At 42.0% G+C, this 20,544-nt stretch overlaps 1 protein-coding gene across 1 annotated transcript in view; it reads left to right on the top strand.

The window, feature by feature from the left end:
- The window catches only part of LOC113407071 (diacylglycerol kinase eta-like), a 269,427-nt gene that overhangs the window by 197,546 nt on the left and 51,337 nt on the right, over positions 1–20,544 (top strand). The window contains exons 13-16 of the mRNA XM_026654677.2: positions 2,619–2,704; positions 5,960–6,059; positions 8,004–8,280; positions 10,089–10,217. Of these exons, the coding sequence (XP_026510462.1) occupies positions 2,619–2,704; positions 5,960–6,059; positions 8,004–8,280; positions 10,089–10,217 (592 nt within the window). The remainder of the gene's footprint in view (positions 1–2,618; positions 2,705–5,959; positions 6,060–8,003; positions 8,281–10,088; positions 10,218–20,544) is intronic.

The raw sequence follows: 20,544 nt of genomic DNA, 5'->3' as shown, positions 1-20,544 counted from the left end.
AGATCTAGTTCATGTCATAAGTATATAATATAATAAGGTTTCCATTTCTTGGTTTAAATATTTCATATTATTTTTCCAAAAAAGAGTGAGGTGAGTGGGTGGTCCTCATCAGAGCGATCAGAAAGAACTCACACCAACAATGCAAGAATTTTCTTGTAAAAGCAAACATTTACTAGTATATCTTGAATTTGGGGGAAAATGAAATGAGAGGTTTTTTGGGAAGGAATTTGCTTTCTTGACAAGAATAAAGGTATTTTGGACCCGATGAAAGTGTTTTACAGGACTTCATGTTCTTCTCTCCCCTTTTTGTCCATTCAAAAGTCTCCAAATAATTGCTGGACTGGTGGAATATCCTAATATAGCTTTCAAACTAGCTGCCTACCTCGCTCCCATTGTAGCATCAATCTGGGGGTGGGATGAAGTGTTGTGATTAAATTCATGTGGCATAAAAATGTAGTTATGTCTGGAAATGGAAAAATATCACCCTCCTGCAAGATTTCATGTAGCTATCAATCTTAACTTAAGAATACTTGAGAGGCAGAAATTAATTAGTAGGTCCCTGATTAATTTAACCATTTAAACATTACCAAACCTATTTGGATAGTCAGGAGTTGTTAAATGCTGGGAGTTCATTAGATAACTGAGATTCAGAGAGGCTGGGATCCCAACAGCTGAAATTCTACTGTTCTTTGCAGTGGTGCTGGAACACTTTTTACAGTGGGGGTGCTGAAAGCCAGTGGTCCTCAAACTTTTTACCTCGTCTCCCCACCCCCCAGAGCTGGGGCCAGGAGCAGGGTCTTGGCTCCGGGAGGGGAGTACACAGACAGGAGTAAGGGGGCCAAGGCTGGGACCATAGCTGGGGATGGGAGCAGAGTCCTGGGTGCAGGGCTGGCAGCAGCCAGGGGACCCTGGGCGCAGGGCTGACAGCAGCCGGGGTTCAGGAGCGGAGCACACATATTTCCCGCGCCTATGGTCCTTTACCATACAACTCTGTCCCCAGTGGATAGATGTCAGTAATGCACTGCAGAGATTATGTATTCTTCTACCATTTTGTAGAACAGTCAGTGCCTTCAAATACATCTTCATCTTCTACAGTTAAGAAAAAGAAAATGTATGGAATGTTCCATTATATCTTCCTACGAAATTGTTAAACGTAGTTCCAATTAAAGCTAAAGAAACTAGTTGTAGAATACTTGTAATCTTAGTATTTAGAGAATAGGTACCATAGGCCGTTTTGCTAACTGTAATTATCTTGAATTATAAAGGATTGTTTTCTTTTGGGCACCTTGAACTACCTCCACCCCCCCACCCCTCTGCATATTAATATTTTCTGTATGGTTTAGTTTGGGTTAAACTGAATTTTAAGTATTTGAAACAGTAGAGACTAATAGACTAATCTTACATTATGTGTTGTACCAAATTACAGCATTGATTTAAAATGGTAGATATTGATACACATTCTCATTGTCATCATAACCATTTCATTTGAGCCACATTGGGAGCTCAGACATCAGGGTTTGTTCTCCCATGCTACATTTTATTTATTTTCTCTTTAAAATTAAAGATGCTTTCATATCAGAGCTCTGGAGCTAAGGTGGGTGGATAAAGGAAAAGAAGAAATTATATTTCTACTTATTCAATGTAATGAATGGAAACCCAAGTCACTAATCTTTAAATCTCAAGAACACACAGTCATTTTGAAGCAGAACTTAGATTTTAAACTAAGGGCTAGATCCATACCTGATATGGACTGCCCACCATTAGGGACAGCGTGGAGCTGCACCACCCTAGAGAGTGTGTCAGGAGGCAGAATAGCTCTCTGGTGCACAGAGAAAAATCAGATGCTGTTAAGGTGTAGCTTGCTGCTCCTACATGCTGGTGCAGGGTGAGGTCTATGGACATGGTCAGGGTCCATGATGCCTCCCTACCCTCCCTGAGCATAGGGTGTGCAGTTCTGTGTGATCCTTACACAGACTGTGCAAGCAGGGGGCAGGGGACGTCTCTATGCTCTTCCCTGCATGCATCTACATAAAGGCCAAGCAGAATCTTGTCACAAATGGTTTATTCATTAAGGCTTTGATAGTATTATACCAGTTTAGTAGCCCATACTCCACTGCTCACCCTATTGACTTCAGTGGGACAACTTGTGGAATGAGGTACTATTCAGTATTAATAAGGATTTCAGAAGCTGGCCCTAAAACTATGATTTATTCCCAACCCATTGATTTAGTTGCAGGGTATCTTTCACTTTTTTCTGGAAAAAAGTTTCTGACTGTTACAGATCTGAAATCTGTTCAGACCACCATCTGGAAAAATAGAATGATATGGTTGGCTATGGAGGGTGATAACTTCAAAGAAACCTTTAATTGGATTTTTAGTACAGAAATAACTATTACTCATTTTTTACCCAGAAAAGATAGAACTCTTAATTCAACATCTCACAGTCACTGTGATTTTGAATATTAAATTGCAGTTAAGGGGAGGCATCTGACCTTTCTGCACTAAGTGTAGATCTAATATGTTGGAAGTAATCCCACTTATCTGGGAAGATAATTACCGCTTTGTGTTAAATGCTAACACGGGTGGAATATGAAGACTCATTTTTGCTGCATTTTCAGATATCTGCTTATGAGGATTCAGTTGCTGCTCATCTCACAAAAATCCTCAATTCTGATCAACACTCAGTTGTCATATCATCTGCCAAGTGAGTTGATGATTTTGATATATAGTGTGTGGGATAAATCCCAGTGTTCCATCTACATATATGAATATTATAACCTTTCCAGTAAGCTCAAATTCCTTCTGACTCTTGATCAGATAGTTTGACCTAACAGTATCCTGATTTACACGTTATAAAATACAGCTGGTTTCTTTTTATAATTATGTTGTATTGTATAATTATATTGTATGTGTTAATGTAATTTAAACATATCAATCACACAAAAATCTTAAAGATCATGTAATGCAAAAATCACTTAGTTAATTAAGACATTAGTATACTGAGTTAAAATGTAAGCCATATTTTTACTTTTGCATATAAGAGATCTGGTTTACTTAAAGGGGTTCTTTTTGTTCACATCCAGTCTATTAGACGCACACACATAACCAATGTGGAAGTAGGAGTCTGCAGCTATATGGAATAATTAAATATGGGCTCAAGCCACAGAATTTTGATCCCAAATTTGAACACCTCTATATATGAGGGCTCATCTCTCTAGAAATCATGAATCCCATATGAAATCGTAGTGTTCCATTTTACCTTGCTGAGTTCCACAGGTTGACTGTATGTTGTGTGAAAAAAATACTTCCTTTTGTTTGTTTTAAACCTGCTGTCTATTAATTTCATTTGGTGTCCTCTAGTTCTTGTGTTATGAGAAGGAGTAAATAACACTTCCTTATTTACTTTCTCCAAACCAGTCATGATTTTATAGACCTCTATCATATCCCCCCTTAGTCATCTCTTTTCTAAGATGAGAAGTCCCAGTCTTATTAATCTCTCCTCATATGGAAGCTGTTCCATACCCCTAACCATTTTTGTTGCCCTTTTCTGAACCTTTTCCAATTCCAATATATCTTTTTTGAGATGGGGCAACCACATCTGCATGCAGTATTCAGGATGTGGGCGTACCATGGATTTATATAGAGGCACTATGATATTTTCTGTCTTATTATCTATCCCTTTCTTAATGATTCCCAACATTCTGTTTGCTTTTTTGACTGCCGCTGCACATTGAGTGGATGTTTTCAGAGAACTATCCACAATGACTCCAAGATCTCTTTCTTGAGTGGTATCAGCTAATTTAGACACCATCATTTTATATGTATAGTTGGGATTATGTTTTCCAATGTGCATTACTTTGCATTTATCAACTTTGAATTTCATCTGCCATTTTGTTGCCCAGTCACCCAGTTTTGAGAGATCCTTTTGTAGCTCTTCACAGTCTGCCTGGGACTTAACTATCTGGAGTAGTTTTGTATCATCTGCAAATTTTGCCACCTCACTGTTTACCCCTTTTTCCATATCATTTCTGAATAGGACTGGACCCAGTACAGACCCATGCGGGACACCACTATTTACCTCTCCCCATTCTGAAAACTGACCATTTATTCCTACCCTTTGTTTCCTATCTTTTAACCAGTTACCAATCCATGAGAGAACCTTCCCTCTTATCACATGACTGCTTACTTTGCTTAAGAGCTTTTGGTCAGGGACCTTGTCAAAGGCTTTCTGAAATCTAAATACACTATATCCGCTGGATCCCCCTTGTCCACTTGCTTGTTGACTCCCTCAAATTAAAAGGGGCCTTTCATTTTGGCAGCGGCCAATTGACTGACAATAGAGCCAAGATTGTATGCATCTGTCATTACAGTTCTTTTCCATCTAAGAAAGCAGGTTATTACAATGCAGTTTGTATCAGGACGGTCTACATACTGCACCTTTAATATTTATCTGTGCCAGATGATCAGAACTCTTGATTTTAATTGTTGACTCTCTTTTTAAGATCCACCATTTATTCATTGTGAATTGAAACTACACACAATTAACAATATTAGGTGTTCATGCAAGCCCAACACATAAATTTGTTCTGTATGTTCAGAGTAAGCAACAAAGGCCAAATTTTGCTCTCATTTACACTAGTGAAAGGTCACTCACATCACTGTCATTTGGACAGGTATATCTCAGGATAGCATGTGTCTCAAAGGTCTCGATCCTGCATTGAGAACTCTGTAAATGGACCCTGTGATGGGGTGGACTAGGCCCAGGCCAGGAAGGAGCAGAAAAGAAGTCCTCCAAGTGGCCTAGAGTGGTTGCAGGGAAGCAGCCAATTAGGGCCCAACAGGGCCATATAAAAGGAGCTGCAGAAGAGAGCAGCAGTCAATTGTTGGCTGGAGCTGGAGAAGAGAGGACTGTGTTCCTGTCTGTCTGAAAGAGCAGCAGGACCCACAGACAGGTCAATGTGGGCAGGGACCGGGGGAGCAACAAAGGAGCTCCTGGCTGGCTGCTGGGACTGAGTAAGGACTGAGCCTGGGGAGGGCCACAGGAAGGTAGTGTCTCCAGAAAGGAAGCTCTAGGAGTATGGCCCCATACCCGGGCCAGGATTACTTAAAGACTGAGACCAGGGAGGGCTAGAGAGATACCAGCCAAGGGATGCTGAGACAGGCCTTTGTGGACTGTATACCCCAGAAGGGGTCTGTTCTGATACACATACACAGTGTGTGTGACTCAGCCGAAGGGCTGAGTCACTGGAAAACCACCTGAGAACCACTGTCAGGGGTCAACAGAACTGAAAGACTGCAGACGCACCAGACCAGAAGGAGGCACTCTCGAGAGGTGGGTGCTGCCCCGGTACAGACCCGTGTACCCATGTGGAGTCTTACTGAAGTCTGCATGAGTGCAAGGGTCTGCCCACGTGGAGTGATTTGCAGATTGGCCTAAGTCCGTAGAGGGAGCACAAGTTGTTATCAACTCTGTTGGTATGGTTGATGATACTGATACTAAAAGGTATGCAAACAAGGCAATAAATAAAAATGACCACGTTAATGTCATCTCAGTTAGAAATAGAAGGGAAAACGGAAGGAAGGGGTAGGGAACCAATGTGTACCAAAAGGCACTGGATACTTAAAAAGAAAAATATAAAATCTACTTTTCAAAATTATTTGATGGTGTCCCCTTTACAACCAGAATGGTCTACAGTTATATATACACTGTAGAGTAATGGCTATAATTTTATTGGTTCGTCCACTTCCACATGTGAAGTGTGTGATTTTAAAACTTTGGCTATAACTTTTTCTTAATGTTCTCATGCAAAAGAAGCATGGGAGTTCTCTTTGAGTTTGGTGGAATTGTAATAAGAAAACCAAAACTATGTTAGTAATTAAAAAAATACATCCAATAATCAATATGAATAGATACATCCATTTCATTTCTTTTTATTTGACTCCCTTTCTTTATCCAAAGGATATTATGTGAAACCGTAAAGGACTTCGTATCCAAAATAGGGAAGACCTATGAAAAAACAATGGAAAATGCAGAGGAAGCTGATACCATGGCCATTAAAGTAAGAACTTTTCTTAATATGTTTTTTCCCAGCTACTATTAGGTTTTTAAAATTTAATGAAAATTAAATTAATTTAGGGGGACTGGGTATTCTAATTCAAAAATAGTTCAGGAGACCTGACCCTATTCTCAATGAGGTCAGTGGCTATAAGTTGTTTTTCTTTCCATTAAAGGGACCAACTTTACATTAGAAAACAATCTATTAAATTTACTAAAGATGACCTTTTTTCTTTCCCATTCCACAAAATAAAAACAAGACTCATAGACTTTAAGGTCAGAAGGGACCGACATGATCATCTAGTTTGACCTCCTGCACATTGCAGGCCACAGAATCTCACACATCCTCCCATGTAATACACCCCTAACTTCTGGCAGAGTTACTGAAATCCTCAAATCATGATTTAAAGACTCCAAGTTACAGAGAATCTACCATTTGCACTATTTTAAACGTGCAAGTGACCCATGCTCCATGCTGCATGTTCTCTGCCAATCTGACCCAGGAGAAAATTCCTTCCCGACCTCAAATATAGCGATCAGTTAGACCCTGAGCATGTGGGCAAGACCCACCAGCCAGACACCTGGGAAATAATTCTCTGTGCTAACTCAGAGATCTCCCCATCTAGTGTCCCACCACCAACCATTAGAGATATTTGCTGCTACCTGCCGCAGATCAGCTACATGCCATTGTAGGCAGTCCCAATATACCATCCCCTCCATAAACTTATCAAGCTCAGTCTTGAAGCCAGTTAGGTTTTTTGCCCCCACTGCTGCCCTTGAAATGCTGTTCCAGAACTTCACTCCTCTGATGTTTAGAAACCTTTGTCTAATTTCAAGTCTAAACTTATTGATGGCCAATTTATGTCCATTTGTTCTTGTGTCCACATTGGCGCTTAACTTAAATAATTCCTCTCTCTCCCTGGTATTTATCCTTCTGATATATTTATAAACAGCAATCATATCTCCCCTCAGCCTTCTTTTGGTGAGGCTAAATAATGGACACTAGATGTTATTGAAAAGCTTATCAATTGAAAATTACTTTTCAGTTAATAGAGAGTATATATCCTAGCCCAGGGGTTCTCCAAATTAAATGCACCGTGACCCCCTTCTGACAACAAACATTACTACAAGACCCCAGGATGGGGGACTGAAGCCTGAGCCCACCAGAGCCCCGCTGCCCCATGGGGGGGGGCAAAGCCCAAACCCAAGCCCCACTGCCCTGGGCAGGGAGGCCAAAGCCCAAGGGCTTCAGCTCCAGGCAGGGGGGGCTGTAACATGAGCCTTGGGCTTCAGCTTTAGCCCTGGGCGGTGGGGCTCGGGCTTTGGCCCTGGGCCCCAGCAAGTCTAAGACAGCCTTGGCGACCCCATTAAAATGGGGTTGTGACCCACTATGGGGTCCTGACCCACCATTTGAGAACTGCTGTCCTAGGCGTATATTAGGAAAGTGAGTACAATGCATAGCTACAACCACAGACATTCACAGAAATATACTGCTGTAGGAATTGACTTCTCTCTGAAAGGGATACAGTTAATTGCAATAAAACAATGGGATTGTGAAGAGAAAATAACCCAGCTGGAGGAGAGGGGACAATAGTACATATAGTGGGCCAGGCTGAAATCACAGACGCGTGATCTAGAGTGGATAAGGAAATTAAGAGTCTGGTTTGAGAGAAAAAAATTACATTGCAGGAAAAAGAATACTTGCTCTGTTGACTATGTTATTGTACCATGATGCCTTTGTATTTCAGTCTCTGATATTTTTTTCTTCACTGTATGCTTAAACAAAATAGAAAACTATTAAAGTAGTGTTTAATGAAGAATACAAAAAATATCCTGCACCAGACAAATCATTACCCCAGATTAGACTTTAGACAATCTGGTAGTTAACTTTTGAATTGACACTCAAGTGATTTTTTTTTCTTTTTGTTTGTATGTGTAACTTTGTTAGTGTTCAGAATTAAATGAGAAGCTAGACCTATTGCTCCAGGCTCTTCACACCGAAGCCCAGGCTACTCCCATCCTACCACGGATCACTCCCCCCATTGTAGAGGAAGAAGTTGAGGAGTTTTCAAGTGAAGAATCCTTGTCTGAAAGCAAGGAACAGTTAACAGAGAGCATTGCAAAGTCTTCCACTCAGAAAATCTTCAAACCAAGAGAACAGTTAATGCTACGGGCAAACAGTTTAAAGAAAGCAGTGAGGCAAATCATTGAACAAGCAGAAAAAGGTGCACATCAGCAAGGGTTTGCTTGTTAACCATAGAGTGTCACTGTTTCTGCTAGCATAAAGTTCCATTGTTAATACTTGATTCCCATATTCTTACATAAATTCAGTAGATGGTTGTTATAAGCTATCTGGCAAGACATGCCATGTGTTAGAATACTGCCTATCCTATATACATATATATATATATCTGTCTGTCTGTATCTTTATACCATATTCATTCCTGTGCTATCTGAGGGACAAGATGGAGTCCTTAACATGACATTTGTTTGCTGCCAAAGAGAGTAGCTAGTGGAGATGTACTCAACAATGTATGAAATCCCTACCAAGTACCACTTTCTTTGCTCCTTTTGTCATGTTGGTCTGAATTCCTGAGAAGATTACAAGCACATATGCTTTGGGTTTTGTTTTTTAAATTTGCAGAAATAGGCATTCCCTTTTTTTTTCTTAATCTTGCACTAAAACTACTTTTTAAATTTCCAGTTACTGAATTCATTTTCTTATAGAAAAGTCTTATAGTGTAATTTAGCTTACAGGAATATTTTTCTTTAAAAATGAAGAAATTCAATGCCAAAATTGGGTGAAAGTAGCGATAAGATTGCATAGTTGATCATCAGAAGTCAGGGACCCACTTCTTCAGGTGTGCAGCTTCCATAGGTATCAGAGGGAGTAGCTTGCATGGAGCGGCTGGGAAATCAGGCTCCATAGTGCAAAGTTTTGCTTTCAACAGTAGTGTTAATTTACCTGTGTTGCACATATATTTTCTGTTCCTATTTTTCTGATTAAATGTGTAGCTTCATATGTTGTATATCAGCAAATGTTTACTACAAAATGGACAGGATGTGACAATGTCCGAGTGTTCTCTTCAGGTTCCTCACAGCATAGGTAGGCTACATTTTAGAAATGTAATTCAGAGTTTCATTTATTCAAAAGTAAAAGAGAAACTTTTGTTTTCAAAATTAGTCAGGTTTACAAAAATGTACTTGTAGCTATGCACAGGGCCGGCTCTGGCTTTTTTGCCGCCCCAGGCAAAAAAGCCTCCCGCCGCCCCCCCCGGCAGGAGAGGGCGGCGAGCCCCGCCGGGGCGCGGGGCCCCCCGGCGGCCAGAGGCAGCACTGGGGGGAGGGCGGCGAGCCCAGTCGTGGCCCCGCTTTCGGGCCGGAGCGCCGCGCCGCCCCCCTCCAGGTGCCGCCCCAAGCACCAGCTTGGTGGGCTGGTGCCTGGAGCCGGCCCTGGCTATGCACCTGCTTTGCACTGAGTCTCACAATTACTGTGGTATTTGTGAATGCAGGTGGCCACTTATATATAACTAGCCTTAAGCGTGCTCAGACACTATACCTGATTGCGTGCACAAATTAAGCACACAGTTGTGTGCATGTAATTTTGAAAATTAGACCCAAAATATATTCTCAGAAAATACAGTGATATTAGAAAATTTGATCCAACTATATAGCATTTAACTGGGCTAGATGGGATTTCTGATGTAATATGTTTTGTTTACTTTTGTAACTCCTTCAGAAAGAAAAGTACTGAAAATTATCAGCAGGAAGCTTTGACAAACCGTCACAGAGCTCCATTTTTAAAGTATTATTATCAATATGGTGGTGAATCACCTCTCAGTTTAATTATTCCATTATCACTGGCAGAGGATTGCTAACTGCTCTTGAACTGATTAGGCAGAACAGGCCTTTTCTTAATATCTGTATGTCCTAAATTAGTGCTACAGTAGTAGGATGTTAATTTTCTACAGAAGCTTTACATATGCGTATTTTCTCTGAAGAAATTTTAACTATTTTCCCTCCTGCTATGCAGTTGTGGATGAACAGAATGCTCATACTGAAGAACAAGTGAACCAATCCCCTGTAGAATATAGTAAGGAATTGGATGAATCCAAAGAAGAAGAAAAAGAGGAAGATACAAAGGAATACGAATGTCAGACAAGTAAGTAAATCCAGAGTAAAATTCTTTAAAACTCTATAGAGTATTACTTTATGAAGCCAAAGTAGTGACTTCAGAGTTAAACTGGTTAGACAGTTTCCATTATTAGCCTGATTCTGATGCACATATACACGCTCCACTTTTGGGGGGGGGAAAGACTTCTTTGTGAGTAAACTGTCCTATATATCTCTTGATAGGAGCCATCTTGAACTTCATCTGCTACTGTAGGGACTCTTGAAACAGGTGTGAGGCCTGAAAGTGGGGCTCAGTGCTGTAAGCTTTGAGTGTTGTTTTTGCAAAGTTTATAACTTCTTTGAGGCATCATATGGTTCTGTTCTGTTGTTTTGACACCTTCCTGAGAAACAGCAGAGTGAAGCCTTCCTGGATCTGATATAGGTTGAAAAAAATCAGTGCAGGTTTATATGAGACAATTCAAGATCATCTGTTAGAATTCGTGTTCTCAACAGGACAGATTTTAGTTTCAGATGGAAACTGCTGATAGTTTTTAATTCATAGGTAGGAGGCTGGTGAGTTTAATATGATGCTGGAACCTTAATTGTTAATATCCTGAATTTCTGGCTTTTTTTTTTTAAACTATAGCATTCTGTTAATGCTAGTTAATGGGTGCAACATTCACAACCCTAACTTAATTTTTTTCTATGTGGGTATCTTTCCAAACCTTTGTTTCTCTATGTGGTATTTGGGCAGATGACATGCTAAGAATCTAGAATGTGCCCTTTGGAGTCTGGGCCATATTCATCTACTTTGATATCCTTAGTAGGACATCATAACTATATAACAGAAACCTGATTTTATGTGCTAGACCTGTATTGTTGTTAATATATTTTAAAGAGGGAACCAAAACTTTACTGAAATTGGCATTAACAGCAATAAGTGTACACTTACCAGAGAGGCTACGGTGTTGAAGGATTGAATGGGCATGGAGACTGAACTTGGTCTGTGTAGGTGATTCCTTTTAAATCAGGGTTAGAGTACAAAGAAGGGCTAATGTGGGAAGCTTCTGTTTCTGCTGCCTGTGCTGAGCCTCTTTTTGAGAGGATTTTAGACTCTAAGGCTGGGAATTTTTATGACCATTACGTTTAAAGTTTAATTATAATAAAGAATGAAACTTATTTTGTTTTACTTGTATTGTTAATTAATTAATTGTTTGTGATTAGGAATTACCTTTAGAATGGGGTTGTACCATGTGCTGGAGCTCCCCATTGCCATACATGAACAGGAATGGGCTAGTTTAATTATTTGGGGGTGGACAAGCCAGAGAGTCTGTTATGTTAGGGAAAATTACATGCTTTCATTTATTTTTCTAAGAAGTCTCTGCTTCATCTACAGAAACTTGTGCTGAATTTGTACTTCCACAAATTCTGCTCTTAAAATAATGGAGGGTTGCATATCAGAACCACAGTATTTAAAAATAAATATGTAGACCTTTATTTAAAACGGCATGTGCAGAGTTGAACATCCTCGTTCTTTCAGTTTTCATTGCAAAAAGAGAGAGAGGAAGCTTAACCTAACTTTGTGGTAGTTTGCATTTGCTAATTTCATGGCCGATAAACATTTCTGTCAGATAGGAATGGCCAACAATACTAAACTTGTTTGTGTATCAAATAACCATTGCTTCCTAGAGTAATACTAGTATACTTATTAGGAAGTTGTATCAGTATTCAGACATCTAATGTGTGAAGTGGAGTACATGTTAATATTGTCAGTGGGAGATGGGTGTTTCAGGAGAAACCATGAAACATTAATTCAATTACCTGCAATGAAACATCAATTTTACTCACGAGGGCTGTGTTAGTTTTTATCAGAGCATGAACAGAAGAACTTCATTTTTATTGCAGCTTATCCCCATGAGTCTCATCTGTCAAATAAAGAGCAGCTGTTCTGCTGATTTTTCTCTTAATGCTACTGCCTTGCTCCTGAGTTCCGAGAAAACGGGTTGTAAGAATAGCACTGTGAATTTTTGAGTAGCATTATGCAGAGTGAAAGATAATTGTGTTCTGAGTATTATTTGTTAATCCTCTGAGAGTCTCCCTCAGTTGCTTGATGAAAGTAGTATTTTCCTCGCATTAATTACCTTAGTCTAAATAGATAATAATTTTAATTAGATAAAACTTGAATATCATTTTCCATCTGTATTTCTGTTAGCTCCCTAACACTTAAGAATGGTGTTTTGTCATACACATGAGAATCATGTTTTTGTGTTGATATTATGACCTCAATATCATCTCCTTATAATTGCTGTAGTTAATTTGTGAATTCTTAGAATTTAAAGCCAGAAGGGACAATTAGATGACCTAGTCTGACTTCCTGTCTATCACAGGCTGTAGATCCTCACCCAGTTACCCCTGTGTGGGGCCCAATAACTTGAATTTGACTCAAGTATATCTTCTGGTAATGTATTTAGGCTTAATTTTTGAGGATGCTGGAGAACCATCACTTAATTGGTATTTCGTTCTAATGCTTAATCACCCCGCACTGTTAAAAAATTGTGCTTTATTTCTAATCTGAATTTGTCTGACTTTAATGTCCAGCAATTGGTTCTTATTATGACTTTCTCTGCTAGATTTGATACCCTTTGCTTTCTCCATGTGAAGGTACTTACTCTCCTTAATAAAGTTACCACGCGGTCTTTGATGAGCTAAATAGATTGAGTTCTTTGGATCTCTCACAGTAAGGCATTTTCTCCAGCCCTCAAATAATTTTTGTGGCTCTTTTCTGCACTCTCTTCAGTTTGTCAACATAATAATTCACCCATATGAAATGCAGGACATTTTCACACTGTTCTGTTTGTAACGTGCAAGGTTATATTAACTGTTGACTTTTTACATATATTTTCTGTGAACTTTTTGAAACGATGATAGTGCAAATGGTGAGAGAAAATGTTCAGATCAGCTGAATTTCTGTGGGTTTTTTTCTTTTCTGTGTACGTGGAGGTCAGTATAGTTCAGGCCATCAGAAGTTGAAGTAGTTTGGGCATGTACAGTAAACTGCGGAGGAGATGACCAAGAGCTATCAAGAGTGTGATCATCTTCTGTCTATGCAGGCACACAGAAGTGCTATGCCAAAAGCCAATAGGTGTTACAAAATTGCTCTTACCAAGATCACTAGTGACCTATTCCTGGCCATGGTTAAGTGCCTCTTTTCCATCCTTTCATCTTTGATCTATCCACTGTCTTTAACACTGACAGTTTGATGGACTACATAGTGTGACGTCTTATTGATCTGTTCTCCTCCATTCTATTAGCAGTTACTTCTGCTGATCGCTTCTGTGAGTTTATGTGGTCTTTGTGAAGGGTCAGCTCTTGACTGGTTTCCTTTACCAAGCCTTTTGACAACAAGAGACAGGACCTCAAAAGGCTTTCTCTCCCCTGTTGAGTTCAGTTTGGTTTTGGAAGAGGAAGGTCAGTACTTCTCTGATTTCCCAGAAACCCAATACCTGCAAGCTCTGTTGCTCCCACATCTTAGTTACTTGATGCCACTGTTGGCTGTCACTGTCAATTATTAGCATAGGGATTTTCTACACAGGAAGTTGTATCAGTATACAGTAAGTATGAATTTAAACTGTTACAGTTATACTTGTATAACTCTCCAAGAGGAAACTTTTATTCTATAAAAGTATGCCTTTTTCTCATTTATCCTTATTTTGTTTTAGAAGCAGTTTAAGCTAAAATGGGAAGGAGCCACTCTTATTTTGGAATAAGAGTGTCTTCATGGGAAGTTGCAGTGGTTTAAATGTGTCTGTACAATTATACCAATATAACTTCCTGTGCTGACAGGCCTTTAGAGAGAAGGATGCTGACCATCCTCAGTTATGCAGAGGTTTTCCCTGTCCTCAAGAAATGGAGTGAGATTCCATGCTGCACATCTAAGGAGCCTCGCGGGATGTGGGGGGCTAAGGTGGCTTTAAGCTATCTTTGCGCTTTTCCAAATCTTGGCTGCTTCTGGGGTCAGAGCAGCCACTAGGACGATTTAGAGAGCCCTGGGAGTTATTTCTAAACACGGGATAGAACATCACCAATATATTGATGATACACAACTGAATATCATCTCTTGCCCATAGACCCACTGTCTTGGCTTAGCGAACTACTTGACAATAGTCAGTTCCAGTTGGATGCACTGGAATTATAGTATTTTCTGTTCTCAACCCTGGGAAGTTTGAAGTCTTGCTGGGGTCGAGGGTCATCAATATGTGAGACCATCCTCTCTCTAGTATTCCCACTTAGCGGGGTCTTGTTTGGGGTTTTTAAAACAGGTAGTCTTTTTTGATCATGCCCTAAGAGATTGTATGTAGCAGAAAGCCAGGCAGGAGGGAACTGAGGAAGGTTCTAGTTGAAATTCTACAGTCACGTAATGAGTAGCTTTAGAAATAATATTATTTGTGTTAAATCAAAAAAGTTTCTTGTTGTGGGGAGGGGGGAAGTAACTCTTTCTGGATACTTCACTACTGCTACATGGCAGCTTTACTCTAACAAACTATGTTTTGGGCATGGATAAGAGACATTTATTTACTTTCCCAGTTTCTTATGCTGCACCCCAATTTATCCCATTATGACGTTACAACAGCAACATGTCCTGGCGGCTGTGGGGCTCCATTATTATAATTCCATCCTGGTATGATTTCCAGCAGTGGGCTTTTGTCACAGCTTACTAGTACAGAATGCTGCAGCGTGTTTCCTTAGTGATTTAAGAAGCCATCATTGTAATACTCCCACCCTGCATTCTTTATTTATACACTGACTGCCTGCAATGTTGTGGATGAATTTTAAACTGTCACTGTTAGAGCCTTTAATGTGAATTTCTACTCTGAAAAATGACTATCTAAAATGGCATCTCTTTACTTATCTTTATCCCTTCTCGATGGTATATTGAGTATATCAGCTTACTTTAGTGACAATAATATGTTTTTACTGCTGTTGCTCCTGCAGACACCACACAGCTGTGAGAGTCTGAGCTGGATTCTGTTTCCAGTTTGTGCATCTTAACAAAATTGTTTTCTAAATTCCAACTACCTGGCTAATCAGTCAGACCTTTGTAATTCCATTGACATTAGGAGGTTGCACAAGTGTTACTGAAAGTGTAGTCTGAAGACAGTGAGGTTACACTGGTGATGAGTTTAGCTTTCAGATCCCATGTTGACTTTGCAAAGCTAGTAATTAGAAAACACCTTCCCCCATCTCTTTTATTTGTAAGCTGATCATGTTTGACCTGGGTGTCAGGTAGAGACAATAAACATAGATCCCCCCACAAAGCCATTTTATTGAGTTGCTTATCAGAGCAGGACCATACTTTTGACACTGTAGGCCCAGCTAAGTTTGATCTCCCCTTTGAGCCTGCACCTAGAGCTGATGGCATGATCATGTGTTAGGTCCCAGTTCAGGAAAACACTTTAACTTTTAAGCACGTGCTTCAGTCCCATTGAAGTTAATGGACATAAACATATACTTATGTATTTTTGCTTAAATTCTTTCCCGAATCAGGGCCTCATATTGACAGGTAATCTGTCTTGAACTGTAGTGGGTTCTATGGTGTTTGCTCTTTACATTTGCCACAGCTCCTCCACTCCCTTCCTTTAAACACCAAGTAAAGACTTGCTTTTATTCCCAAAGTTTTTTTAAAATGGCAAGTACTCTTACCCCTAATTATAGATTACTTGTTACCCCGCCCAACTATTAGAATGTTTTCCTTTCTCCTCCATTTTTCTTTAGTTTTATTAGAGCAGTTTTTATTAGATTTGTTTATAATTTATTATGAAATTATTATATAGCACTCCAAGAACTTTGCATGTGGATTAGTGGCCTTATACATAATTCCTATTACAGCAAATCTTTTAAACTTTTTTCCTTCTTAATTCTGCATTTTTTTTCAATGGGACATCCTATTACATTTATCAGAAATGAAGTGCAGTGTTTAAGGTAATATTAAATTAGTATGTGCCCTAATGAATTGAAGTGGAAGTTGGGAACTCCAGAGGTCTTGTTCTATGTATCTCTGAGGATTTTCATTTGAGCTAATCACTTGAACTTCCTGCCTCTGAGTTTCTCCATGAGTAGAATAAGTGAAGTAAATACATAAATGGGGATATTTCTGGTTACAGTCCCTGCTTAGGCTGTCCCTTTTGAGATCCCTTTCCAGTTCCCCGATTGCACCCTTTCAAGGCATGACTGTGCCTCCACTTCTCCTTGGGGTGGATACCCATGATCCAACCACTCTGACTGGGTCTCTGGGATAACCCCTTCCCCCCCCATTGCCAATTGGGATATCTAGCAGTCTCCATGGGCATGGCACCTATCAGAGCTTCCCTTCGGCAGCCTGCGGACAGTAATAATATGCAGTAACACAGAAGCAGTTTCTTTAAAACAAATTGTAATTTATTTGCCAAAGGTGCACAGCTCTCCAAGAAGTGGATTTAAAATAACACACCTATATGCTGACTGTCTTAACTACGCTTGGCGTTCCTTCTCAGCCCCTCAGTAGACATGACTCAGTAGGTCCTGCATTCTCTTGGGGACCAAGTTACATTGTGCTTTCAGCAGGACCGGACTCTCTGTCAGTCTGTGTCAGCCTGCAGCAGCTGACAACCTTATCTCCCCACTCCCTTTCTGCAGGGCAGATCTTTTAACAGATGTGTGGCTTTTGATCTCTAGAGTTTCAGCCTTGGCAAAACAGCTACATCTTCACAGCTATATTCCTGGTTATTGTGTTTGAACATTTGCTGGGGTGCTTCTTATCTAGGGCATTATTTCATCTCTCCTGCTTGGTTTCTTTAACAACTCCTTTTGATCTAACTCCATAGCAAGTAACCCATCACAAGCAAACACACAGAGGGACACACAATATTCATACAAAACAATACAGATATTTGCTGGTTCTCCAGAGATCTCAAAGTGGGTTAATAGGTTAGATTAATAGTTCATGCTTGTACAACATGTTGAGGCTCTGAATCTTAGGCCTGGTCTACACTAGGCTTTTATGTCGACTTTAGCGCCGTTATATCGAATTAACCCTGCACCCGTCCACACCAGGAAGCCATTTAGTTCGACATAAAGCTCTCTTTAAATCGATTTCTGTAATCCTCCCCAACGAGAGGAGTAGCGCTAAATTCGACATGGCCATATCGAATTAGGCTAGGTGTGGATGGAAATCGACGGTAATAGCTCCGGGAGCTATCCCACAGTGCACCACTCTGTTGACGCTCTGGACAGCAGTCCGAGCTCGGATGCTCTGACCAGCCACACCCCCGGGAAAATTTGAATTCATTTTCATTTTCCTGTCTGGGCAGTTTGAATCTCAGTTCCTCTTTGGACATCGAGGGGAGCTCAGCAGCAGTGGCAACTATGCAGAGCTCTCCAGCAGAGATGGCCGTGCAATCCAATAGAAAGAGGGCCCCAGCATGGACTGATCGGGAAGTCTTGGATCTCATCGCAGTGTGGGGCGATGAGTCCGTGCTTTCAGAGCTGCGCTCCAAAAGAAGGAATGCTAAGATCTACGAGAAGATCTCCAAAGCCATGGCAGAGAGAGGCTACAGGCGGGATGCAACGCAGTGCCGCGTGAAAATCAAGGAGCTGAGACAAGGCTACCAAAAAACCAAAGAGGCTAACGGACGCTCCGGATCCCAGCCCCACACATCCCGTTTCTACGAGGCACTGCATTCCATCCTGGGAGCGGCCGCCACCACTACCCCACCCCTGACCGTGGACTCCGAGGATGGGATCATGTCGGACATGACAGCGGACGGGGAAGATGAAGAAGGAGATGAGGAGGACGAGGCAGTCGACAGCGCTGGCACCGCTGATTTCCCCGACAGCCAGGAGCTCTTCATCACCCTTACCGAGATCCCCTACCAACCGTCCCCATCCCTTACCCCGGACACAGAATCAGGGGACGGATCAAGCAGTAAGTGCTGTAAACATGTAAACATTTATTTAAAACAGAACGGTAATATTTATACTATTAACAATGTATATTTATAAAAGTGCTGTAAACTAGTAAAAAAATAATCAGGTACAAAACAGGAATATTTACAAAGGTAACAAATGGGTTTTCATGATTTCTCTGTCTTAGGCTCTTCTCAATTTAGTCCCAAGTATTTTAAAAAAATTTCACAATGTCCGTTACTACATGATTCCCAGGCCCAAGACGCTCCACTCCAAAGTCCCAGTGCACCTACGCGAAAATCCGGTCAATGTGGCCGGGGATCGACGAGAAATCCTCGTAGGAGAACTCCTCGTAGGTCTCGTGGAGGTAGAGCTCAAGCCTGTTGATCAGGTTCCGGGGTAGGGCGATCTTAGTGGGCCCTCCGTGGTAGCAGACATGTCCCCTCCATGCCACAATCAGGTACTCGGGGATCATGGCCCGACATAGCATGGCGGCATACGGCCCCGGTTTCTGCATGCTTTCCCGCAGCATGCGTTCTCTCTGGGTGTCCGGGATCCTCAGGAGGGTGATGTCGCTCATGACGCCCTGCTTTGAATTAGGGAGGGGACTGTTAGTATTGGGACTGCTTTACAGCCACGCGGTGGAGGGAGAGGGGCAGCATACAGGGATCTTTCCCTGGGACAGCCGCGAGGGGGTGGGACAGGGGCAGAGTTGATGCTGTCCTGATTGCTGGCAGCAGAGACTGGCATTGCTTTCAATGTGAAAGGAGGCCAGTGCTACTGCTGGAGTTTTAAGCAGCCACAAGTCTGCGGCTTACCATTATTGCCCGCTCCAGAAGTTCAGGTCTCCAGCCACAGTTCTCTGAACACTCCAAGACCTCCGCAAGTCCACAGGCACTGAAGGCGACGGCCGAAAATTCGACCTTGTCCTGAGTGCGCATGTGAGAGGTTCAGTGCATGGTCTTGTTCACAGAGAAAGACTAGGTTCTTTGTATACAATTTCATTTATCTGTCTCAGGAATTCACTCCCTTTTTAAAATTCACACAGACACATCTGCGACTGTCTCCCAACCCAGCCTGTCAGCACACTCCCAGAGGCTAGCGCAGATTAGGCGGAGGAAGAAGAAGACGCGTGAAGACATGTTCACAGAACTAATGGGCTGCTCCCGAGCCCAGGCAGCCCAGCAGACACAGTGGAGGGAGAACTTGTCACAAATGCACCGAGCAGTCATGGAACGGGAGGAGAGGTGGCGTCAGGAGGACCAACAGGCTACTGAAAAGCTGCTTGGACTAATGAGGGAGCAAACGGACACGCTCCGGCGCCTTGTGGATGTTCTGCAAGACCGGAGGCAGGAGGACAGAGCCCCGCTGCAGTCTATCTGTAACCGCCCTCACCCGCCACCAAGTCCCACACCACCCTCACCCAAACTCCAAAGAAGGAGGGGCGGCAAGGGCCGTTAAAACTTTCAGTCAACCCCTGCAGACTGCTCTAGCACTAGAAGGCTGACATTCCCCAAAATTTCATAAGTCCTTTCCTACCCACCTCACACAAGCCCCCGTCCAAGTTTCACCCCCCACGTTTCATGTCTGGTTCGCAATAAAATGTTTGTTTCTGTTCATTACTGTTTCAGTCAGGTTCTTTTGAGGGAGAGTCTGTCTGGAGGGGGGGAAGGGGCTTGGTAATTGGACAGGACAGTGACCTTTAGCAGGGTACAGAGGCGGTGTCAGGTCCAGCATCAGGACACATACACAGTGCAGTCACTGGTTACCCTGGTCAGTCTGGGAGGTGTTTTTCATGTTTTGGGGGGGGGGGGGTTGCTCTGTGACTTTGTGGCGGGGGAGGGCAGTTACAGATCTTATGCAGCGGTCCTTATCCTGGCTCACAGATCCACGCAGCAGGGGATCCGTAACCCTACCCCCCCTGCCAGAAAGTCACATAGCCGACACATACACACAGTCCCCACCAGGAGTGCTGGCAGGCTCCATTGAAATAACCAGTCCACCAGTGCGGAGCCTGTCATTCCGGGAGTTTAGAAGCATCATTTGCATCAGAACACTAAACCCGCCCCCCGCCACAGTCTGCGTCCCCGGTTTAAAATATTCCCGCGAAAACAGCAATACAGACAACGGTGTTCATTAAAAAATCGAAATGATTTTATTTTTTGGGAAGGGGAAGGGGGTGAAGGGGGTATGTAACTGGAGAGGATAGTCAAAATGGACTGGGTAAAGAAACGGGGGCAGGTTCAGCTTTTCTGTCCACAAACTGAAAAGTCACTGGTTGCCCTGCTCACTCAGGAACCTAGCTTTCAAAGCCTCCCGGATGCACAGGGCGTCCCGCTGGGATCTTCTAATGGCCCGGCTGTCTGGCTGGACGTAATCAGCAGCCAGGCTATTTGCCTCTAGCTCCCACCCCGCCATAAAGGTCTCCCCCTTGC

The sequence above is a fragment of the Terrapene carolina genome, unplaced genomic scaffold (assembly GCF_002925995.2).
Source record: "Terrapene carolina triunguis isolate 2854851 unplaced genomic scaffold, T_m_triunguis-2.0 Scaffold18, whole genome shotgun sequence".
NCBI lineage: Eukaryota > Metazoa > Chordata > Testudines > Emydidae > Terrapene > Terrapene triunguis.
The sequence above is the reverse complement of the archived record's forward strand: the minus strand, read 5'-3'. Positions and strand labels throughout refer to the sequence as shown.